The following is a 25847-nucleotide window of genomic DNA, read 5'->3' on the forward strand; positions in this document are numbered from 1 at the left end:
GTGTTCCTTCAAGTCATATCTGTGGCATGACTGAGAACCTGCTTAATAACCTTACAGTTCCTCAGCAGAGAATCAGACTTTTTTTTCTGCCTTTGCAGTAACAATACCACTCAGCTAATAAATTAGAAATCAGATTTGTTACCTTAAAATACACACACTTGCAACATGACTGATCAACCGGGGAGGAATCTGCTTAGCTAATTGGTGCTTCATGCAGGGCAGATAGGCAATTCCTTTCACTGAGATTCTGTCAGTTATGCTGGTCTGACCTCAAGAATTGCAGAGGGAAAGTGCACTTTCTTTCCTTTATACCCTTTTTAACCTCCTTGGTTTCCCATTTCATTTCTGCAGGCATTTACACTGGAATTTAGTGAGACCTTCAGTATTGGGCTGGTAAGTGCTGTATAACAAAGCATTTCTTTGTTGTAAAATGGTTATTTGCATCAGAAGATTATATATTAACTACCCCTTGTGGAAGATGCTTAGCTTTATCCAGTTTAACAACTGCTTTCTCATGTCTCTCAAAAATGGACAGCTGATTTTAGGCACTACACCACACTGGAATAGAGAACCTGCTCCTGGCCTCCCAGACACAAAGAGGACTTGAACATCCATTCCTTTGTTACTCGTTACAATTACAATTGTAAGAATGCCCCTAGTTTTTCCTTCATGCCCTTTATATGCAAATTCATCCTACTTAACTTTTAATCTCTTATTTTTTCCTTTCTTCTGCAGATGAGCAATTTGTTTCTGAATTTTTTTGTTCTGACTGTACATCCTGCCTCTCCATATGCTATACAGGAATCCTAAGAGTGCTGAAGTCTGACTACTACAGGATGAAGTACAAGAATTGCAAGAGGCTGTCCAGGAGCTCTTTCACATCTCTGCAGCACAGACCTGTAATGGTCTATGCAATAGGATGGTGATCTGCAGCTCTGTGGACCTTGAGGAACTGGGGTCAGTAACTAGAGTTATCCCACTGCATGGATTAAATCCTCCATTACCAGTTCTCTCTTACTTCTGCAGATAATCCTACAAATCAGGTTTATTTGTTTCTTTGTTTTCCAGAATTCACCAGCTGATCTGAGCAGTTGAAAGACTGGGCTTCTGGAAGAACAACAGGTCTGGGTCTCCATGGACATACATTACAAAAAGGGTGTGAGAGTCTGGTCAGTAGAGTCCAGGACAAAGCGGACATCACCACTGCCAGCTCACCATGGCAAATCAGGCAGCAGAGCAGTCGCAGCCTCCTGTGTGAGTTTATGCAAAATATTTAAATTCTTAGTTCTTTTGCCTTTAAATTGCCTCTTAGGGATGATGTGAAGATATACATGTAACAGGTTGTAATATGATGCTTTGATCATGACCAGAATAAAAGACAGAATCTTCTATTACATGTGTGTGGGGTAGCTGTTCATTACACACACAACACATTCCTACACAAAATGCACTGAGGACAGCTTGACCAAAAAGAATAACGTACACAATTAAGATGTTCACAACAAGATCACATAATACTTTTGGAAGAGAGTGAGAAAACTTATTTTCTTTAACTTTTTGCACATTCCTCCTCTTTACTCCCTGATATTTGGAAAGGAACACTAAGCAAAAACTTGTTTCTCAATCACCATTGCTTACAAGAGCAAGTTTTCCTGCCACACGTGCACAGATCAGTGCTTAGCGCATACAGTTCTACCAGAACAGCCCATTTCACAGGGCAGAATGATAAGGTATTTTGGTTTCTAAAAAGTGGTCTGCTTGAACAAAAGCACTAAGTATAACTTTCCCTAGTTCAAAGCTCAGCAGTTCCTCTCCCTTAAAAACCCTGCTCCCTACTGATGCGAATGTTGCAATTTTATTTTATCAACTTCCTCAATAACCTGCCATTAAACACCTACCAGCACTTTTATTACTGCAGTTCTGAGCTTGTGGCCTACAGAGAGAGAAAGAGCACAGATGTACCACAAAAACTTCACCCAAATGCCATAAAGCCGTATCCCAAGGCTAATAAGTGCTGAATTATAACAGTTTTGAGGCACTTTAAAGGATGGCAGAAGTAGGGTGTCAGTTTTTCATTACTGGTTCAAATTAGAAAAAAGAGGAAAAAACAGGAAATAAATAGATGCAATAAAGTCTCTGGCATGTAGGCATCCATGAGTGAAAACAGCCCTTTATAAAACTACAGCACATGAGTACTCAGATATCAAAGATACACAATGCCCAGTGTTTCAGGGAAGAAACCTTCTTAACCACAGCAGGGTTCACTTTCCACTCCCCATGATTTGAATTTAAATGGATCATGTTTACTCAAGGGGTCTTTCACTGATTGAAAAATATACCCACAGTTTGTACATTATCTCAGCTAAATTCAAATAACATATTTAAATTTAATTACTTGAAGCTTAGGGGTTTTCATGCTTTTCTTTTTTTCCCTCAATTACACACAACAACACTTATTTGTTCTTATCAATGGCTATGTGCTTTGTCAAGCATCAAAATTAAATGCTTGAAAGCACTAATGATGTTACTGTGATTAAGGCTTTTTACCTTCCAGGGCAGATACTAAAAGCCTGCTCAATTATTAATTCTAAAAAAAAAAAAAAAAAAAAAAAAAAAATTAAGATTTCAGAGAATCTAAAACTGAAGAAAAGTCCTCTTAGAAATCAAAACAATAAAACATCCTCTCCTAATTAGGACAAAACACATTTAAGGGAATCTGGTACATTTCAGGTTGCCAATTTGATTATTTACCTTGAAATACTGTGGGTTTCTACATAGGATTTTGTAAATTATATTATCAAGTACTCTCACAGCAGAAAAAGGATATACAACACAGAGAATCAAATATGCTTGTAATAATTTCTGAAGGCAGCATTATCCAGGCCAGATTCTGGCAGTTTTATTCATGTAAGAGAGCAAGTTACTCTACTAGCTGCTGCACTGACTTCAAATCAAGGGAAGGGAGACATATCCAGCCCTATTTAGTTACTTGTACCAGAACAAATGAAAAAGAAAGCAGTTCTGCTGTTTCCTTAAATGTTGGTGTTTAGTTCTGCCTCCCGTTGGTCCCTTGGCCCTTTTACCCACTCCTCTCTCTTATCCGGGCAGGAGCGCTGCAGGACCCCTGCTTCTGAGTAACACCACCCCTGTGCTCTGAGTCCTCCTGGCAAATGGCTTGGCAAACAAAGGAGAATGCATGACCACATTTCCAAATAATGCATAGCATATATATAAGTCATGTACGCACATAAGGATAAGCACACGGAAGGGTTTTGCGCACGTGAACCCATGTCTGCACACAGGTTACATGTCTGTGCCCCTCTGAAGAACTGAGCCAGAGTTTGGTGTTCCCATTCCTCGCTGCCGGTACGATAGCTACGCCTTTCTCCTAGGGACCAGCAAGACTCTGTGGGCTGGATGTGCACTTTAAAAAATAACCACATGCATATTTTTTTTTCATTATTCCCTCTGTATAAGTGGAGCAAACATTTGCACTGGTGATGACTGGGCCAGGTTAGGACTTGGACAAGGATCTAGATGTCTGATTGCTCAACTAAGCCACTGGAAGCCTCCCAAGACATTCCCAAGTCCTCTGTCTTCCCACCGTCTGCCTCTCCCTCCTCCAGGAATGACGACTGGTGAAGAATACCTCCCAGCTTGGAAACTGAGACACGCCAAGATTCAGGCCAGCATTTTCAAGCTTTAACATTTAAAGCAAAGACTTTAAATCTACGCCGCTGGAGTAAAGCACCCAAGGTTATCCACCCACACCTGAAAATCCTGCCTGATGTAATGTGAAGCAGCGTGACAGCTGAGCTTGGCCTCTTTCTCTCAATCCCTTCAATCAGCCTTATTTCTTCTGAACTAAACTTTCCCTCCTTCTCACTAGAAATTACGCGGCTCAGGAGAAGCACCAGCTCGGCCACAGAATACTCCCATAGGACAGCTTCATCCCAAAATGACAGGCACAAGTGACTTTCCCTTTCTGTCCAGTCTCCACAACCCAGCTACCACCAAAGAGCTCTGAGAGCAACAAGTGACAAGCTCTCAAACCTAAGGAACAGTTCACATCAGTTCCGTTTGTAATGATAAGTTCATAAAGAAATGGGCTAGAAAGTGACATTTTAAAGACTGTTAACACTGCGTTATTATGTTTTAAACATTTCCTCTGTTCTAAAGTTTTCACTTCTTGCCTCTCCCAAAAGAACCTGTGCTGCAAATCTTGCCAAACCACAAAAGCTGGTTTTGACTTGCATCAAATCAAAAGCTTGAAGGAAAACCCAGGCTGTTAGCAGCAACAGTAGTAGCTGAGGATTATTAGAGTGCTCTATTTTTACCACCCTTCTCCAGCTTCAGTTCTTGGAGACATGCAGTAGCTGCTGAGGATCCACAAAGAGCCTGTGTGTTTTCTGGACTGCGCGTCCAGTTCTGTGTCAGTTTTACCACAGACTACTTCAGCATACCAGAGCTGCTCTTGTTTAGATCAAACCAATTACAGGAGCTGAGGTCTGACCACAGTTCCCTGTGGTTTACCATCAGGAACTGCAGTGAGACAGGGGTGATGATTTTCCACACTGAGGAGATGGCTTGCTCTGGCTATTAATTTCTGAGGGCCAGCCCTTGACAGCAATGCATTATTTTCAGGTACTGGCCCTCCAATTCTGAAGGCCAAATAATGATGTCAGCTAATGCAATGCAGGTCTGGAGTAGCTCCAAAGATCTGAATCTGCAAACTGCAATCTGCAATCCCAACGATTGCCTTAAACCAAAAGACTAGAAAAGCTACATAGTATTTAGCAAGAGATCTGTATTACAACTCAAGCATGGGGTCTGTTTAGTCTGAGAATTGCTTGTTTTCTTTCTGCTAGCTTGCTAAGAAATCCTGTTGGCATGTTCTGACAAGGATAACTTAATAGTTGCCAACAGAAACATGGCAGAATACTGTGAAGTTCCTGTACATATGAATGCCAGTTTAAAACAAACAGGAAAACAAGTCTTTCAGTTGGAAGGCAATTTAGAAAAATCTGCCTGAACATTAAAACCACTCAAAAAAACCAGCACCAAAACATTTCTAAATGCTAAAACTAGAATGATTAACACAAGAAGGGTGAACGTACTTAGTGCTGTGAATTGCTTCAAGAAACTCTAGAGCTATAAGTAATTTGTTAAGACTAGTCAGCAGCTGTCTGACCTGACCAGGTTTGGAGCCACTGGTCACAAAGCAGGTCACGCTGCAGTTACTCTTCCCTCTAGTTGAGGTTAGAATCTGACCCAACATAAACAACAATAAATTTTGTAGCCTCAAGCAGCCAACACTGATGCTCCACTGCATTATATTGGATTAAGAGAAGCAGAGAAAACGGGCTACGCCGTCTGGACAAAGAGAGATTGCCATTAATTCTCAGAGTCCTCCCTTTAGGACTCAGACCAGTCATGCTTAGAGGTAGCATCCCATTACCCGAATTTCTGTTGAACGCTTCTGGGAAGCACGCGCTGTAATCACCCTCTTACATCCCAGACGCCGGTCCAGTAAGCACAGCCCACCAGAAACCACTGATGCTGGGACACAACGTATAGCACCCCGGGTACAGGGGCTATGAGGGAGCCAGAATGAGAAATTAGAGACCATAACCTCTAGTTATTAAAACAGAGAATAATATTGGAAATGGGGCATTCCCCAACCACTGAAAATAAGTAGTCTGGAGTAATCTGACCAATTTACCACCATCCCCTCAGGGCAATTCCACCTCCCCCACACACCCTGCTGTTCCCCTCTGGAAGCCCAAGGTAGCCAACAGAGATAATTCCTCCCCAGAAATAGCCTGTCCTTCACCTTTGTACTGCTGCAGAGGAGGAGGAGGATCTGCTGAGCTGCCTTTTCAAAACACACTCCTCTCCACTCCCCCTCTAGCCACAATGAAATCAAAGCTATCCTCAAAGACACATCAGATGCCCCCAAATGAGACCCCTGTCCCATTCGCTAAGCTCTTCCCCAAGCAAGCAAGCATCCATCTACTCCTCCTCCCATTTTCCCATGCTCCAGCTCACAGTCAGAGGCATTAAGACATCTGCATACACTTCATGAGTCAACAGACAAGGGGGGCAGAGCTGTTCTTCAATTGTATAGGGTAGAGCTGTTCTTACATTGCAGAGGACCAACGAAATAACTTCGTGTATCTGTGCCCTGCAAACCACTTCTTGAGTGCAGCTTTCCAACTACTGACAATAGTGTATCAACAATCCATAAAACAATACTGAAAATACTGACCCTGCTCTATTAATATCCCAAAGGAACAACCCTTTATCTCACATTGCAAAGGACAACTCGCACATGATGCCTCATCTCTACATCTATTAACAGAAAGCCTCCTTTCTTCGCCTTGGTCCTTTCTTACCACCAAGCCACCCGAGCATGTGGTTACCCAAACAGTTATGGCATCAAGCTTAACGCACTATGGGGCAAATGTGTGATTTAGTACCCAAGGTAACACATCTCCTCATGCTGTTCTCCTTGGTTCTTGTACAGTTACTTTTTATTTACTTGAAACATGGATGTCTAGATGATATATGTGCTAAATAACTTCCTTTCTCACTTACGAATATTAACTCACTTAAGAATATTAAATTTTGTAAAAAGAGCTGCTTAAAAACCTTTCTGAAATCCAGACAAATAAAAGCCTCTGCCCTATATGCCACTTAGATGCCTCGGAAATACCAAAGCATCTTCTAAACAAATTAAATAAATAAATGTTATGACTCATTTTGCTAAAGCACGATTCACTATTTTAGTAAATAGATTTGGCCACATTGTCTCATCCCAGCTTCTGAAGTGCTACAGTAATAGCAGAGAGTTAGACTTTGTCATTTGGGTTTCTCAGATCAATCACCCAAAGTCAGAAGAATCTTGGAGGAAGAACAGATAATAAAATTATAAACATTTTACTTCAACTGTGATACACATCTCCAACAGCAACTGCAGGCTGGGTCTCAGACATGCCCTCCAAAGCCTGCAGCACCCAAAAAAATCAAAATCCATGACTCACCTGACAATAAAAATAAAAATGCCTGTCTTAACACTTGAGAGTAATAAATTGCTTCGAAGTTACCAAAGTTAAGGAATTTCACCTTTATTTACTTTAAGCTCCATCACACAGAAGAAGCTGGTGCACATGGTTTGCATTTACATATTTACATTTCAGCTGAACAACCTATACATTTTAGTTATAGTTGATATTCAGAGTGTTCAGCGGGAACTCCGATAAAGTACCTTCTGTATGAAGGTTAGATGGATTTGCCAAGATATGATCTCTGCCTCTGGGCTGTTGAGAAACTCTCAAGACTGAATCACAGTTTAGGTTTTCTGGGCTCACTCGGTAGCACTCTGTGAAGGACACTGGCCTGACAGCACCTGTGGATCCTCAGTTCTCCCAGGATGCTGCAAGGCATCCTGCCCCACTACGCCATCAAAATTCCTCTTCTCCAGGGTAAAAAGATACTCTGTGCTTTTGCAAAAGTACCACAGAGGATCGAACTGCAGCACACCAAACTCTCGCACTCAGAGCTCTCCTACCAGGTCCTCTCATGGGAACGGAATTAAGCCCCCTCTCCTTCATCCACAACAGGCAGATTTCTTCAGGAAACTAAAAATAATAAGTAGACCAGTTGAGAGAAAAAAATGTATCCTGCACACAGTGTTGCTGCAAAAAGCAAAGCTACTTGAAGTTTGCTGTTCAGTTAAAAGAAAAAAAAAAGTTAGGAGGGACAAATTGGGGAAGAGTCTTCAGCTTGCTGAAACACATAAACCTTAAAATTAAAAACTTAGTTCATGATGTCAGTAACCAATTACATCATAGGTGGCACATAATTAAACTTTTAAAGGGGTTTTATTATTTCATTATTTCAGTTTTATACCGGATACTGAAAACTAGTACATTATTCAGTTAAAAATTGTGTCAATTAGAAAAACCCCAAATGGAATAAGCAATTAAATATTAAAGGTGGCTGCCTCAGTGGAAAACAGTCAGAAAGATAATTGGTAAAGCTTCCTGCGCAATGCAAGTGCCATTACAAAGTCTGAACAATTTCAATCCTAAAAAAATAAAAACTAAAAAATCAGCCTCATGAGGTTATGCGGATTTGGAGTTGTACAAAGAAATCAGCCACGTTTATTTCCTGGAGGAGTACTGAGCTATGGTCTGGGCAAATAAAAGCCTGTGAAAGCAAGAATCCCAAATTAGCTCAGCAATTGCACAGACGGGTCTGTATTCTGAATCTGGACCTTCATATTCAGTCCCAGCTTTGGGGCAGACAGAAGGACACTGAGGCTGATAAGATCTCTGTGGCAGGTCTCTCCTCCCCGCCGAGGCCAGGACCCCAAAGGGCCCTCGCAGGGTGGCACTGAGAAGTGCACAAGATGGGGACTGCAAGGAAAAATATCATCTTCATTCAAAACATGCAATTCAAAAATCATTTCTTCTTCCAACCGCCTGCAAAGCACTTTTCAATGTTATGTCTCCTCCTCCCTTCATGGTTCATGATTTTGGTTTTGGTTCAGTTTTGTCATGAAAAGGTCCAAAAATTTCATTATCTTCTCATTTGATCCAGATGAAGCTGGTGACTTCAATTTAAGGATCAGTCAGACTGAAAATACACTAGGAAACTCCTGGGCTACAGAGCCCCTCTAACCTGGGATGTTCACAGCTTGTCGGTGTGCCACATAAAAATATTTTCTGGTTAAAGAAAAATGACACATCTGCCAGCCATGCTAAAGAGGTCTCCCTTTGAGCCCGGTCCACTCTCTTCAAATCAGTTAATCCCAGCACTTGTGTAACTGCAGATTTACCCTCCAGCATCATCAGCAGGGAAAGCAAACAGCTGAAAACACTCTTGGAAAGGCACCGCTGGGTCTGCACATCGTATGGTACAATGGAGAGCCCACAAATCTGCAGCTCCTACAGGACTCCCCTTGGCCACCCTGTCCCAGAGCTCCCGGGCAGCTTGAAAAACACAGGATTTAACGCTGAGCCACTTACACATTCCAGTCACTTTCTGTCTTATTTATGTGCATGCGCAATATCCCGATAAACTAGAAGGGAGGCTGCAGCCATTCCATCTGCATTCCCTTTTATGCTAAGAAAGATAAATTGAGGCTGATTCAGAGGACAGATTTAAAGAACGCAGTATGTTATCAAGACAAGCACAATCTTCCCAGGGAGCCGTTGTAGTAGGTTGTCTTGAGATCATGCCTTTATTTGCTTGCTAAAATAAATGGACACCACAAAAAACTCAATTCATATATGAGACATCTCTTCCAGCCCACTATGCCTTCCTATTTTCCTTAGACAAAACTGTCTTATTCTATCATTTATTGATGGGACCATTTAATGGCACACAGAGAATTAAAAATAATAAAAAGATAATTAAAAACTTCAGTGCTTTCTTTTTAGTCTTCAGCAATCGATGGAACTGAAAGAGAGTTATATCCAAACCACATTACAGTTTAAGGGTTTTTCTGTCTGTAAAAATCCACGGATACTTTCAACGGGTTTTAATACAGACAAAACCAAAGAGATTTTATGGAACAGTAGAAGCATTTAATAAAAAATTGGAATCAGTCAATCATCTTTTTAAGACTAGGTGATAGAATTCAATAGCAGGGACAAAAATCCTCATAAATTCTGCAGGAACAGTTCAGAAGGCTGAGACAAAAGTTATCATTTCCCGTTAAATTAACAGTAGGACTTTTCCATAAGGGTTGTTTTGAAATACAAATGACCAGAGGAATAAAATACAAATGCTTGAACTTCCTACATCTCTCCAGACTGTATTAAAAAAAAAAAAATACAAAACCCTGATCAACTTTTGATGTTATCAGTTTACAAATCACAGCTTTCAGAGACCCTGAATCCATTCTTGGAGTGCACTACTAAGAGATCTGGGACGCTGGTTCTTGAATTTAGTAATGAAGGCAGATTACCTTAATCTAAGGAGACGCCATGAAATCCTTCAAGTAGATGCAGAGAGAAGCTACGCATTTGCCTGCTTTGTTTGGGAGGGGAAGCCCGCTGGCGCCCTGCCATCATAATAAAGCGCTCCCTATACACCAGCTCACGTGTGGGGCTAAATCTGAAGTGACTTTTCTCAATGAAAGGAGCAGTATTCACTCGTGTGCTCAGCATTCTGATGGCCACCAAAATCTGGCAAACATGATTATAGAGATCCAGCAGGCATGCCACAGCTCTATTTAGTCCTCATGGTTCAACTCAATGCTATGCAAAAAAGAAATAAAAAATAACAGGCTGGCTTGGGATGGCATTCTGGGAGTATGATTTCATGCATATGGATGGACTCAACACATGTTTTGCAACCTATACAGGGACAGAATATCTGAACCAAAGGGAGCTGCTTAACCCACCCGTGAGGGGTCAGTTCAGCATCCTGCCCTCCAAACTATGAGCCAGCGCAGAAACTTGGGGCTTCAGGGACCAGTGATGTTTATTTGTGCTGCTCTGCATGGCATTTTAATTAGTAACTGTGCAGATTTAAAAACTTTGAATGGACACACAGAGGCAGTTGTGCAGCCTTCCTTTTGTGTTTCCACTCTCTCAAAAAAATCCTGTTTGAGGACATCAGCAGGGGGTTAATGGAAGCTTTGATAAAGTTCTCTGAAGCCTTTTATTGTTGCTCAACTACAGACCAGACCCTGCTGTCTCTCTGGCTGCTTTCCAACCAATTTAGTCAAATGCAAAAAACAACTAGAAAATTTAGAAGTCCATCTAAACATTTGATAGCCACAAACATTCTTGGGTGAAGTCTCCTTCCATAGGAAAATAGTTCCTTTGCAATTTTTTAAGGGAAGTGCCCAGGCTGGACAGCAAGCTTTGCAAATGCAAAATGTCAGCACGCTGCCAGCGAAAGGAAATGCACAGTTAAATAGTCCAGAGCAAATAAAAGCTGCAGGACCGTACCTTCATCTCTGTCAGTTTGGTACCAAACCATCATCTGTACCAACATCACTGAGACCAAAATTTGATCAGATCTGATGCCTCCTAAAAGAAAATTTATATAATTTAAATATGGTTAATGCTACCCAGTCCTGAAATTAAATGCCTTTTTCCCAGGAGGATATGTAACTAACCTCCATTTTCCATAGCAAACCATGAGATCTTTTTAAAAATGTGACCAAACTTTTATTTAAATGCTGCAATTACTTCCTGGCACTATCTGACATGCAACTCGTCTAAGCTGTTCACTGAACCCTGAAGCTGGTTATTTAGTAAGGATCTTTAGAAAGCACTTTTTTTTTTTTTTTTTTTTTCCTCCTAGCAAGCCTTGTACTTGTATCCCCCACCTTGAATACAAATTCATGGAAATGGGTGGTGCGGACAGCTTTGCCAGCAAGCAGGCAGTTGTTATTTTAATTATTATTTCTTTGTGGAAAGCTGTGGTTACCTTAAAATAATAATGTAATCCTTCCCAACAATAGTTTTCCCGGTTTTGTTTTTAAGATGGGAGCACGTATGCTTATAACTACGCATTTATTACAGACCATCAGCTAAAGCCTGTGCAAGAACACAGAGCTGTTAATAAGAAACTCCCACTTGCATCTGCCAGCTTGGAGACACTCCTTACTCAGACACATTATCTTACACATGTAATCAAACGTTCAGCAGAAGAAATCTGAAATGGTCAACACATGCAATCGCTCAGGCACTGAGAAATCCCACACTAAACACTGAAATCTGCCCATACAGCAGTATTCCTAACTGTTTGCTCCCATGCAATTCCCAAATTTCTTGTGCTAGGATCACTCATCTTCTTTGTGGATATGGCACCACATTAATATTTGAAAGGTCTGTGGTTTCCCAAAATACAATCTTTGGTTTGCTTCAGAAGTCCTTGCAGTAACTCCCTTTGATGTAAATCTTCAGGCAGCAAAACTCCCTCAAAGAGCCAGAGCCAGGGAAGAACGATGCCGGTCCTCGCCCCAGAACCTGACAGGTTGCCTTGCCGATTACAGCAGGTGAAACCCTACAACAGCGACAACTTGTCCCAACCCTTCGGCTTAAAAATGTATGTACGGAGAGGGGGATTGCTGTTTATGACTAACAGATAAACGTCAAGCTTTAGAAATCACACTGGCTTAGGTTCAAAATAGAAAGTTGCATACAATTAGCCTAGAATTCTGCAAGATGCTGCAACAAATCACTCGGAGTGTCACGCTCATGCATCACCCCTTTTTCAAGTCCCTGCTTACTAGTTTTGAATCTCTCTCGCTATTGAATTCGTGCTTGACACAGCTCCATTTGAGGAAGAAGGAGACTGCTGATCCATCATCCTTAGTACTAACACCTTTCAAGCAAAATAAAAACACCCTTAAAGCAAAAATAAAAAGACCCCTTTTCAGCTCCCTTTTTCCATTACCCCGGCATTTTGCAGAAAAAAAAAAAAAAAAAAAGCAGCAGCTAAGAGCATCACACATACATCCCATACTCTGGACATCTGGCACGTATCTAGATGCTTGCCAAGAGATTATTTTAAATCAGGCTTGTGGGGAACTGGGTGGCCAGGGTGCTGTGACTGTTTATACACACCCAGCTACGTGCACAAGTTTCCTCCGGAGTCTATGTGCCTGTAAAAGGACTCCTGGAATAGGCTATTTGTATCCTTTGGCTGCAGGGAACAAGTAACTGGAAAGGGTGGGACCATGCTGGGAGCAATTACGCTGAAAAAAAATAAAATTGAATTGACTCCTGGATGTCTGGGAAGGCCACAGCCAGGTAGTGCTGTGCCCAGTATCTGGAGTGGCACTCGCTCTGTTTGGGCAGAGACACGAGCTCACCCGCCATCGGCTGGGCCATCCAGCTTGCTGCAAAACTCAACTCTTTCCAACTGGTCCAAACCACTCACCTAGTAACAGCCAGTCCCAGAACCTTCATCCTGCCCGCCACAGCACCCTGAACCTCCTCAGCACCACCTCGTCCTCACACCGCCCAAGGGAGCCCGGCAGGGAGCTGGACTGGAAAACCCACCGGCTGTCAAAGGGGAGCTGACTGCACAAGCCTCCCGATATCCTCAGCAGGCACGAGGAAAGGGTGATGGCAGAACACAAAATGACTTCTTTTGCCAGCTTATGCTATTTTAGAGGGTCTGTGAAACTCTGACACAACCATATGATGAATCCTGTCTTCAAGTCCACAGAGGGCCTTCCTCAGCTATTTGGAGATGACGTCTTCCTTGGGGTTACATGGCCCCTCAAAATTATGTCTCAAGACAACAATAAACAGCTCATCACTAGAACTGAATTTAAAAAAAGGAAAATTTTTGCAAGAGCTGGGCATAAAACTATAGCACCCTAATCAACTACAGATCTTGCTATTTTTTAAAGAAAAATTCACTTATTTTACCACCTCCTTATCGATAAGATTCTCAATATGCGCATAAATATCACCACATACAAAATAAAAAAAGTTATGTTCCCTCTCAGCAAATAGAAATGATTTACTGTTATTTATACTGAAACCAGGACTATACTCAAAGAACATGATGGAGTTCAGAGAATCAGATGGATCGATCCATCTTCAGAGTATCTGTTAATTTTATTTTCCAGTAGTAACTGAAGGGTATTCATGTAGTCACCTAAAGAAAGCTCTGCGACTGAAATCTACTTAACAATGTCTTTTGATGTTTCACTACAGAGCAATTCTTTATAGACAAGTTATAAATATCCAGGAGAGTAGCACATTAAAAAGAAAAGACTGAAAACTTTAGGTTTCCTGGCCTTGGCATGTGCTGCTTTTGATCTGCCTGAGCAACTATGACTTTGTCAATACGAGGAGTGCACAGTGGCCAAGGGCAATGTCTGTCCATGAATTTTTACTGACTGCAAATTCAGCTCTGCACAGGCTAAAGCGCACCAGCAGAATGTTAGACCTTCTATACATTTTCTGTGCTGTTCTGTACAACACGTGAGGAATACTAATCAGCAGTTGAAAGGAAACGAGGGCTGTCAAAGAAGACCCACCGAAATGCAAAATGGGAATATATATTCCCCTACCAAAAAGTCCAGTAGAACTCGTGAGTCATCTTGGAAGCACATAACTCCCACTTCTTTCCCCACGCCACCCCCTGGCACTTCTAAATTAAAACATGAGCATCCTCAAAGGACCAGGAGCTTTCAGATTTTTTTTTTTTCCCTTTTAGTAATGGAATTAAGAATATAAACAACAAACAAACCTAAAGGCTAAATAAAGCTGAGTAACAGCTGACATTTTCTTTCCCTGCACTGAATGTCAATATTCCAAGTTTGGTCACCACAACTGCAGCCTGTCCCAGAAGAGCACTCAATTCATGCGGGGCTTCTTGATGGTGCTCAAGTCCTGGTGGCACCGTGACCCATTTTTCCATCCAGGAAATGGATGCTGAACACCCGCAGGGCTCTGAGCGCTGGCGAGGGACCAGGGGAGCTCGCAGAAGGCAGGGAAGGACGGCAGCACCGCCAGCCACACTGCTCTGCTGCCCAGATGAGGCAGCTGGGAGACAGGCGAACAGACAGCTAGACAGGCAAGGTGTGGGGATCGCAGAGACAAAGGAGCCAGGGAGAGGAGCGAGAACAGAGAGAGGGAAAAAATGGGACAGAGAGACTGAGATATTCATAAGAAAGATCAGTTTTTGATCCTGAGCACAGACAGCTTGAAAACATCCAGTGTGATGCAATGGGAGAAAGAGTAAGTTGATTTATTTATACTGTGTTTTCATTCTAATTGGCACATCCTGCCTCCATCTAGCTGTGCTGCTCCACTTAGGGAAACACTGAGCCCAAGGTAACCAAACAAGGTAACTATCACCAGGCGCTCTGTTTACTCTGAAATATCAACCGTTTTAACTCCAACGAGCAAAGGAACAAAAAGGACACACATCCCTCATAAAATGCAAACAAAAGGAAGGAAGGAAAGCAAGCAGTATAATGAGTTTGGATTTTAAACCTCATTTAGAGCTTGTGTAGGCTCTCCCCCGCCTTATGAACGCCTTTAGCGTCTCTGCAAAGCCTTGTCCTTGTGGCGCTGCCCCTCGGACATGTGCACAGACCAACTCGGCAGCGAACCTGGCTGTCAGGCTGGAGCCCTGAACAGCTCGGCTGTAATCTTTCATAAAAATATGAACTGTTCAGCGCCTCTTCAGAAAAACAAAAGCTTCCTGCTTGCTGTGAATAAGGGCTCTTTATTGAGAGATTAACTTTTAATTTTGAACAGCTTCGCAGCATTATCCTTAGCAGAAAAAACAAAAAAAAAAAGGAGTCCGGAGATTTCTCAGCTATTCAGTCAACTGCCTGGTCAGGTTTCCCATTGAAATTAGCTCTCCGAGCAGCATCGCATGAGAATTGCTGGTTTGCATCTCTTCCACAAGTCATTTCATATTTTTAAAAAATAGACAAAATGCTGATTTCATTTGATCGAAAACAGAAAGCCACAAAAGTCACCACTGCTGGTGGAGACCGAAAAGTGTGGCAGGTCCTATCTCAAAAAATTTATTATACTAAACATGTAGAAGAGCGAGCTGAATTCACCATTCAAAATTCTTAAAACGTCACAACATTGAAGTATTTCATTAGGAGACAGATACTTTTACTTGGTTCAAAGCCTGAAATATAGCTCCTCTCTTAAAAAAAAAAAAAAAAGGCTATAAAACCCAGGACCTTTTCAAAGGAAGCAGGAAAAACACTTTTTCAAATGCTTTTTCATCCTACTTTCAATAGCAAAAGCTTATTTTCATTTAAACATTTTTCTACAGTATTGGAAACTGAAAAGAGTTTCTAAACAAAGGGGGAAAGTAAACTGCCTCATTTCATTATCTCCAGGAGTAAAATGGCAAAAGCAAACAAAAAAACACCTGTGCCTTTCAACTGCACCTTTCATGTCACTGCAACACATTTCTTCAATTTTGTGCTGAATATACCAGTAACTGATTTCTCACTGCTCTCTGTCCGTCTCCAAATGCGTACCTTCTACAGGGGCTGGCACCGGTGCAAGCAAACACGCAAATATTCAGATTTCTGATTCTGACACCAAAAGCTGTGTTCTAAAACTTCTGTGTATTTTCTTCATATCAGATAGTTGTATATTTGGAAGGTCAATTTGAGACTGCTGTTAAGAGGAAGGATTTCCTGGTCCCTTGCATACTTATCATCCCTCCCAAATTTAAGTCAAAGACGCACCTCTTGAAAACAATTCCAGCAAATTCCCCAGAATATGACCTAAAAGCACTACTCATATCTAAAGAACTAAAAACCACATTAACATTTTTTTTTCCTACCAAATACTGAAAAGTACAAGCACAGATAGCAAAAACAATAAGTTCATTTGCAGATTTTCAGTGTTGGTGGTTTCATTTCTATTAGCAAAACGGGGCAAGAGTGTTATTAAAGGAAGAGCTTGTCTCTCATCTGAGTTTAGAAATTGCTGCAAAGAAATGAAGGTAGCTTTACGTTAGCGTAAGAAAGGTGCAAGATCAAAACCAAGCCTGTGGCAGTGCTCTGTCATGACATGATTCCTTTATAATGAAATATAGTGAAACAAAATGAGTGGCACAAGAATTTTAATGCACCCCAGACACACATTTACAATGATTAAACAGATCAGTACTTGTAAAACCCAAGGGTCCAACTTTACAAACCTTCACTCAAGTGACCAGTTTCACTGAAATCAATGGGATTATTTGCATATGTAAGGACTGTTTATCTCAGTCGAGATTTGTAGGTTTAGGCTACACATTCCTATTTAGATCTTCTATGCTGCAGAATACACAAAGTCCTACAGAGAAGGAAGAACTCGGCACCTTGGAGTTAATTTTCATTTGTACCAGTACAGTTTTCTCCAGCCCTCTGAAGCATTTGATAGACTGGGCATGTTTCATAATTGCAAATGTTGGCAAAAATACAAATTTCCTGATGTGAAGAACTGCTACTCATGGATCATAAACAAAATCAATTCTTATTTGCATATTCAATCAGATTTCCGTTTGCATATTAAAGCATAAAAAGGTAGAATTTTCACACGGTAGATGGATCCCACTCACTTATTCATGCATATATGCATCCACTAATCCTTACACATGCCAAAATCAGTCAGAAATACTCTCTTTGCTAGGCATTCACAGCACAAAAACACTGTCCCTGCTGCTGTTCTCAACCTTCTCTTTTCATATAGCATATGACAGGATTCTCCTGCAGCTTTCTCCCAAGACTCTGTAATAGCCCCTGTTCTCTATTTGTCTTCTTTTCAGTAGGCAAAGCGATAGTTTGAATTTTTGAATCATAATTTAAAAGGGATGCTGTCAACTGTATGTGTAAAGAACAAAAAACACTGGACCAGATTTTCAAAGGAGCTTCAGCGTGGACTTGACAATCCTGCTTGTAACTGTCACTGCAAAATTGAATGTATTTCTCACTGCTAATATTGAAGGGTTCTGGACTACAGCTAAATTTTGTAGATTTAGACTATGCATACCTATTTTTCACAAGCATCTACAAAGACACAGAATTCAAAATATTTATATAGTCCAGTACTATCTAAATATCCAATATTAATGTGGTCCCGTACACCGTAAGTCTAACAATAAACGGTAACCCTGTAAGCTAAGCTCCCAGGCGCTGAATGCCTGCAACATCTGTGGGACTTGAAGGCAATCAGCGCTGTGAGCGATTAGATAACAGGTTTGACAGTCATCTAGCCCGTCTGACAGTCTGGATATCTACTTTGCATACAGAAGTGTGTTATATTCAAATGTATATAACTCTGTGCATTAAATTAAAAATTCAACTGGAACCCTGTGCTTGAAACCCTAGCTAGCTGCGAACAAGAAATGATTTCATGTAATTAAAGAAAAAAATCATACGAATGATCATCAAAACCAAACTGCAATCTGCTGCAGCAGCCTTTACTAGGTCAAGCGCAGGGGACTGAAAAAAGTAGAACTGCCTAGGGTATCCAAAATAATCAAGTATAAACAGAAATGGTATTTCACTCTCCCAGATGAGTGAAAGGCAGACCTCAGCCAGCATGAAGATGAAAGCTCATGTAGGATTTCTAAAGTAATGCCAGCTCTGATCAATTGAAACGTTGTTAGCAGCAGGTTACAGAGGTATTTATTTAACAATGGGATGGAATCTAATTGACTTTGCAGGGAGAGGAGAGAGGGCAGGCAAGCAATGGAGCACCAGCTCATTCCTCTTTTTGAATCTCACGCAGCCCTTTTCAGAAGGAGGCGGAAGCACAATCCTGTGCTCTCCGACCTTGTATTTTGCCCTCTGTAAACACCAAGCGGCCCTGCGCAGGGTCTCCCCTACCCAGGGCCGAGCCGCTGGAGCTGCCCAGGGCAGCTGCGCTCTTCTGCTTCTGCAGAATGCCTCCTGGTGTCCTCACAGCATTCTGCGGCAGGGCTCTGCTCCCAGCTCCAGGAGTCAAATCCCCCTCTGTTTTTCTAGCTCTAAAGAATTTAAACTATCCATACAAATAACCAGAAAATAAGGGTTTGACCCAGTTACGCATCTTAGGGCTCCTTGCATTCATTTGTTAGTGCTAAATGTAACTGAAATCACAGCTTTCCTGAAAAACAGGCAGGAGAGAGAAGAAGATAATTTGTTGAGGTTCCTACCTGCTTGGTTAGTTGTCACAGTGACTGACACAGCTTGGTCCTGGCCGGGATTTTGCCTGGACACTCCATTCACTGCCCAGACTTCAAAGGTGTAGTTAGTGTGTGCCAGGAGGTCAGTGATGGAGACTTTGGTGGTTTTCAAGCCGTTCTGCTGGGGGCTGAAGTGCACCCCGCTGCCACAGGACCGGCAGTGGCTGAGGTCGCTGGCACCGCACCTCTTGCACACCACGTTGTAGGAGATGTCTTCCCGACCACCTTTGTTCTGGGGGGGGCTCCACTCCAGGTTCACCGACGTCTCGTTGACATTGGAAATCAGGTTCTGGGGAGCAGATGGAGGGCCTAGAAAGAAAAAGTCCACATGGTTTTAGTAACTGGAAAAACCTTACACAGCGTGATATTGAGCATGTGCAACTCCCAGTTAAGTCAAGGACAGAGGAGACTACACAGATTTTTTTTTTTTCTCTGTGTTCTTAATGAAGGTGAAAAATTAACTGGTAAATCAAACTCCGATCTCTTCAGATGATGAATTACCAGTATTTTCCAGCTCTAAATAAGCCTGAAAGCCCAGTATTGCAATTAAACAAGAGTGGGGTTTTGTCACTTTCACTATTTATACTTGTCACGAAAAACTTAAAATTTATATATTTTACACTCATGTTTTGGTGATCTCCCAAGCAAAGCATCACATGTACAAACTCCTACTTCACTTAAGATTTTTAAGGCCCCCCTATTACCTACAGGCAGACTCTCATTGAAATTGTTGATTTCCCAATACTTTTTTCTATAAGAATACAAGCACAATATTTTCCAGACAAGTTGATGTCAGATCACATTCAGCAAACACTGAAGCCCATCAGGCAGGGAGCTGGACATGACACTTTGGGATACAGGAAGGTGATTCGAGTAGAAAGCCAGACACACAACTAAGGCTTTGAAGAAGCAAGAATAAAGGTTAAAATAAGGGAGTGCTGAAGAACGTGAAAGAATTGGGGAGAAAAATACGGTGAGCAGCTGAAAGAAGCAGCTGATACAAGAAAACCGGTCAGGAAAAAGAGAGCATACAGAAAGCTCGGGAATAAGGCTGAATTAGACACAGGGTCAGCTCTTGCACCACAGGCGCAGGAGACTGAGACTCATAAACATGCTGCCAAAGAGTTCCCAGCTGGTTCCAGCACAGGGACTGTGCAATGTGTGGCCAGAGTCGAACGCAGGGTGGCTGGACCTGCCAGGCAGGAGTGGGGCAGAGCTGGGTGCAGGGAAGGGGCGGCAGGAGTGGGACAGAGGTGGGTGCAGGGAAGGGGCGGCAGGAGTGGGACAGAGGTGGGTGCAGGGAAGGGGCGGCAGGAGTGGGACAGAGGTGGGTGCAGGGAAGGGGCGGCAGGAGTGGGACAGAGGTGGGTGCAGGGAAGGGGCGGCAGGAGTGGGACAGAGGTGGGTGCAGGGAAGGGGCGGCAGGAGTGGGGCAGAGCTGGGTGCAGGGAAGGGGCGGCAGGAGTGGGGCAGAGCTGGGTGCAGGGAAGGGGCGGCAGGAGTGGGGCAGAGCTGGGTGCAGGGAAGGGGCGGCAGGAGTGGGGCAGAGCTGGGTGCAGGGAAGGGGCGGCAGGAGTGGGGCAGAGCTGGGTGCAGGGAAGGGGCGGCAGGAGTGGGGCAGAGCTGGGTGCAGGGAAGGGGCGGCAGGAGTGGGGCAGAGCTGGGTGCAGGGAAGGGGCGGCAGGAGTGGGGCAGAGCTGGGTGCAGGGAAGGGGCGGCAGGAGTGGGGCAGAGCTGGGTGCAGGGAAGGGGCGGCAGGAGTGGGGCAGAGCTGGGTGCAGGGAAGGGGCGGCAGGAGTGGGGCAGAGCTGGGTGCAGGGAAGGGGCGGCAGGAGTGGGACAGAGGTGGGTGCAGGGAAGGGGCGGCAGGAGTGGGACAGAGGTGGGTGCAGGGAAGGGGCGGCAGGAGTGGGACAGAGGTGGGTCTGGTTCTGCCCAACCGGCCAGACTGCCTCCAACAGTGCCCTGCCTCGCTCTTTAACCAATGCACAGACAGAAATCTTTATTTGTGTGCTTAAATCCCCACAGGCCCCAAACCAATAAGCACATTGAAAACACAGGAGAGCTAATCCTGTGACCCTTAATCTAATGTCAATGCAGCTGAGGTGAGACACACTGTTTGTACCCTTAAATGTAACAAGGATGATGCAGAGCAACCCCAGGAAACAGATGGGTATTTTATACATCCCAAAAAGCTTGACTGATCACTGAAAGGCAGCCTGTTCTGGGGTAGAGGATGAGGGTGCTCAGACTACACACACAATACTCTGGGACAGGACACAAGGTAAATATTGTATCAAATAGAAATTAAGCAGAAAGGAAGAACAAAGCTTGCAAAATGTAACGATCCAAACTGGAACACAGTAAAAATACCAGTACTTGGTAATTACTCACAGTTAGAGCTTTAAATACAAATCCTAAAAATACTGTAAATAATTTTGTAGAAAGTCACAAATTCCATTTTTATTCAAGGCACAGGAGAGCTTGAGAAAGCTTCTTAAATTTTATCAAAATACATTTGAGGGTTGGTATTAAAAAAAGTTCAATCAAATCTCATAGAAAAGGAAGAGAAGGTGAAAGTTCTGGCAAGCTTCATTCCAGGTTTTCCATTCCTGTTGTTTGTCAAATGTTATGAAATTGGAAAAGAATTTGGCCAGCACCAATAGTTTCATTAAGTGTATAAATAAACCAATCATAATCTCTCACATGCCAAAGGTACAAAAACAGACATCAGGCTAAACTGGGAATCCAATACATTGTGGTGAAATTCTGCTGGAATTACAAAGTGACTCCCGTGTCTCAGCAAAGAGGTTAAACTGTTACAAGGTGACTGTGGTGAAGATGAATTCTGGCTGCTTCTATTCGTCAGGTGCAGCTGAAAGGAAGCCTGAGACCGGGGCACAATGTGGAGGGCAAGGTTTGAGGGCTGCATCGCACCCCTGGGTCTGTGCTTGAAGCTGCCAGAACGTAACACATGGTCAACAGGAGGCAGGACTTTTATTTGAGGAGAGGCAGGCAGGTTAAGAAGAGTCTTAAATTACCTAGAGGTCAAACGTACCTACTTATCTTCAGTACCTAAATGAAAGGTCTCTGCTGCAAGAGCAGCTGAGCAAGGACTGTTCCTCTGCGCTCACTTCACAAATACCAAATTAATATATTCATTTTGAAAAGAGGGAAATCCTCCCTTCCTGCCAAACCTTTGAAACAGTCTCTGAGTTAATTGGGGCAGACAGGTAGAATTACTGCAAGGAGAAGGGAGAGCCCGCGCCAGCCCCTGCGACGGGATCCCTCCTGCCTGCTGCCATTCAGGGCTTCTATTTATACACCGGCAGCATTTCGGAGTCCTAAGGACAAAACCCTTTTACTCAAAGACCAGTTACCAAACACAGTCAGAGACATTTCCTGCTCCAAAAATGCTTAGAAACTAGCAGAAAAAGAAAAGAGAAATAAACTGTTTTTAATCTCTGTTCATCACATGGGAACTGAGGTAGAGAGAGAAGCGGTGCAATGACAAGGGCACACAGGACATGCCCGGCACATCTGGGCATCGGAGTGTCAGCCCAGTGCCTCTGCCCACTAACCAGCTCTCCTTCCCCAAAAGCTGGGTTTGCCAGCTCCCCTGGGCAGGAGAAAGCGGTCACTGCTTAGCCTGAAATACACAAGCCTACTTTTCAAACACAGGAGTGCAACGAGGTGGAAGACACTCCTGAAATCATGAACTCAAGCGGCAGCACAGGAACTGCTGAGCGGGAACTGAGCTAAACCCCATCGACCCCCAAATCCTCCAAACTGCCTTGCACCAGGGCTCTCTCTTCAGGGCCAGCAGGTGCACAAGGTGACAACATTTGTCCCTCTGCGCTGTCAAGGAGGCAGGAGAACAAAACAAAGCCTCTGGAGGAAACCAGCAGCCTCAGTAGACTGCAAGCCCAAGTCCACGCTGTGCAGCGAGGGTCTGACCCCGCCAGAGCAGCTGCTGGAGGACATCCTCCTCCCACAGGCCGTCCCGTACCTGGCAGCAGCCAGCCCTGAACAGAAACTGCTCCTGGGGGAAACGGCAAGAGCTTTGCAGAGAGGAAAAAGGTGTTTTCTTGAGAGTGTTCACTTGCTGCAATCACACAAGAGAGAGCATCGGTTCGGAGCACGGCCAGGAGAGCTGAGATAAGGTGGTGCCAGAGCAAACACCTCCCTCCCTGAGCAACGCCCGGCTCTGCCAGGGCAGCCCTTGTTTCAGGGGGATGTTCCTGAGGCAAAGTACTCCCCCCGAGGAAGGTCCGTGCTGCCGCAGTTACGGTCTGAAAGATGTGCCTTTTAGCTCAGATCTAGCAGCCAGTTTGGGGTTAAACCCAGACTTGCTCTGATGTCCATTAAGATATTTTCCAAGGCTCTAGGTCCAGTTTCACATGGGAAAATGTGACAGAATGAATCAAGCTCCTCAGAAGCAAAAAGTCAGTAATTAGTATGTGGGACAGGGCATCGCAGTGTCTAAACAGAGACGCAATGAAGCGGAAAACCAGGGAAGCAGATGCTTGCAGGTCACAGAGATGAGTGCACCACCTCCAGCGTGAAAAGGAAGATGTGGGGGAGTCTCCAAATGGTGGGCTGACATTACAGTGAGGGGAAAAGCAATTTCCTTTCTTTCTGGAGCATAGTCATCAATGGAGCTGTTGGCACTGGGAGTGGGGAATAGTTTCAGATTGATGGGCCTGGTTTCAGATGTTGAAACACAGGGCGTATCTGCTCCTTCAATGGTGATCAGTATTTGCTTTGTTTCTGACAACAGAGCCACTGCCGCTAGATGAGACGAAAACCCTTTCAGGGCTGTGGCAGGCTGGAAGCGCCAGCGCCATTCCCAGATGGACCCAGCTAGCCAGATCCTGCTCGAACAGCGTCCTGCTGGCCAGACCACCACCCGCATACAAACCGTCTGTCCTCCGGCAGAAAAATCTAGCTATGGGGCAGATGAAAGGGCAGACAGGGAGCTGTGCTCTGAAACTGGTTCCAACATCTGTAACTTTGTCCCGAGTCCCATGATTTACAACATTTTTCTTAAAACTCCTGCTGATGGAAGCACGCTATTGCATGAGCCATTCGGTGCTCTGGAAGCACTGAGCTAATAACGCCACACTGCCCAGAAGAGCTTAAAAATGTGACAGTTCCTACAGAAAAAAAAGAAATAAATCCATTTTTATTTTGAAAAACAACTAATTTTAATGTTCATTTTATGATGTTAGGAAGCCAGGCGCTCTTGCTTTCCCTTACCAGAACCTGAGGGACGGATCGGCAGAGCTGATCACACGCCTCCTGTCAGGGACTGCAAAGAACACACGGTTTGATCCCTTTCAGGGCCTGAAAACCAGATCCCTCATGCAGCCCATTTACCAGCACTGTGAGTGGACATGGGGTACTCTCCTGTGGGAATGTAGGGAACGGAAGTTTTTAATTTTATTCCTTCCTGGGGCTCCATAAATCTTGCTTCACAATAAACCCATCGAAATCAACTGAGCCATGAAGCAAATGGCAAGGCCCTGGGTGGAGCAGCTCATTGTGTGCGTCAGGGCCAAGGGAAACACTGAAGAGGCTGTTTAGCAACAAATAATCTTTGTCAAGCTAATCTTGCTATCTTCCTCAACCCTCCTATTAGGTTTACTCAAATGCATTGGGCAAGTGTGCTGGTTTTGGCTGGGACAGTTAATTTCATCATAGTAACTAGTCTGGGGCTATGTTTTGGATTTGTGCTTGAAACAGTGCTAATAGATGTTTTAGTTACTACTGGTAAGTACTCACACAGAGTCTTTTCTGCTCCCCACCCCACCACTGAGCAGGCTGGGGGTGCACAAGAAGTTGGGAGGGGCACAGCTGGGACAGCTGACCCCACCTGACCAAAGGGATATCCCATACCATACGATGTCCTGCTCAGCCTATAAAGCTGGGGGAAGAAGAAGGAATGGGGGGACATCTGGAGTGATGGCATTTTGTGATGGAGCCCTGCGTTCCTGGAGATGGCTGAACACCTGCCTGCCCATGGGGAGTAGTGAATAAATTCCTTGTTTTGCTTTGCTCGTGTGCGCGGCTTTTGCTTTACTTGTTAAACTGTCTTTACCTCAGCCCACAAGTTTTCTCAATTTTACCCTTCTGATTCTCTCCCCCATCCCACCAGGTGAGAGTGAGAGAGAGGCTGTGTGGTGACTGGGGTTAAACCATGACAGCAACTCACATTGTTTGGCTTTCTCTTGCTGCAATAAGCTATAGCCATTATATCTGTCTCTTGCACCCACAGATAGACAGATCTGTCTGTCTTAAGGACAATGTTGTATCCTATGTCAAATGAATATTCAGGTAAACTAGGGCTTTTAAGGAGTTAATAGCACGAGCATTACTTGTACTAAACACCCTTACTGCAACCTCAGGCTGCATTTTAACTTTTCATCCATCAATATTTCTCTCCTTCCCTTCCTACAAAACAGTCAAGTCTCTCTCCAGTCAGAAGCCTCCCGCATGCCACTGCAAGACTGATGAAGGCCTGATGAAAACCACGACAAGGGCACGTCTCAGCACCTGACCTGCTCCTCCTACCTTCCAGACCACAGGACATTTCCGTGTGCTGCATTACCTGTGTGCCAGCTCTCTGTGGGTTACAGGTCTCTGTGGGCATAGCCAAGGAGCCTCTGTGATTCATACCAGAGATCAAGTCTGGTCCAAGCACTGAAATGACTCACAAACAGCTTCTGCAGTGAAGACCCAGCAATGAACTCACTCTCCGGGACTGAACTAGCACCTGTGGGGTGCAGATGGCAAGGGGCCGTGGGTGTGAAGTGAAGCAGGCTGCAGACTAACACTGGGCATAATGACATTTCAGTAAACTGTTTATTTGCAAGGAGAGTAATATTTTGCATTTAAATCAGCTGCCCTACACACTGAGGGACCATCAGAGGTTGTTGGCTCAACCATCAACAGGTTGTTTGCCTGTTGTTCGGATGCTGAGGAAGTGATCCCAAAGCCCCTTTCTTCCTGCCGCTGAAGGATAACAGTACAAGTGTAGGAGGTTCAATCTAGTGAACAGGCAAAATCGTTCTGCCAAGGAAAAAGAAAGTTTACCCTGAACGCAATGAATGATTTCAAAGGCAAATAGCACCGAAACTATTAGCTGCAACTGAGTGAACATTCCT

At 43.8% G+C, this 25847-nt stretch overlaps 1 protein-coding gene across 1 annotated transcript in view; it reads right to left on the reverse strand.

The window, feature by feature from the left end:
- Positions 1-25847, reverse strand: part of EPHA4 (EPH receptor A4) — a gene marked incomplete at its 5' end in the record, with an annotated part of 102468 nt that overhangs the window by 25406 nt on the left and 51215 nt on the right. Inside the window, one exon of the mRNA XM_010083893.1 lies at positions 18652-18990. Coding sequence (XP_010082195.1) covers positions 18652-18990 — 339 coding nt within the window. The remainder of the gene's footprint in view (positions 1-18651; positions 18991-25847) is intronic.

This window comes from Pterocles gutturalis, unplaced genomic scaffold, assembly GCF_000699245.1.
Source record: "Pterocles gutturalis isolate BGI_N339 unplaced genomic scaffold, ASM69924v1 scaffold13335, whole genome shotgun sequence".
NCBI classification, from domain to species: domain Eukaryota; kingdom Metazoa; phylum Chordata; class Aves; order Pterocliformes; family Pteroclidae; genus Pterocles; species Pterocles gutturalis.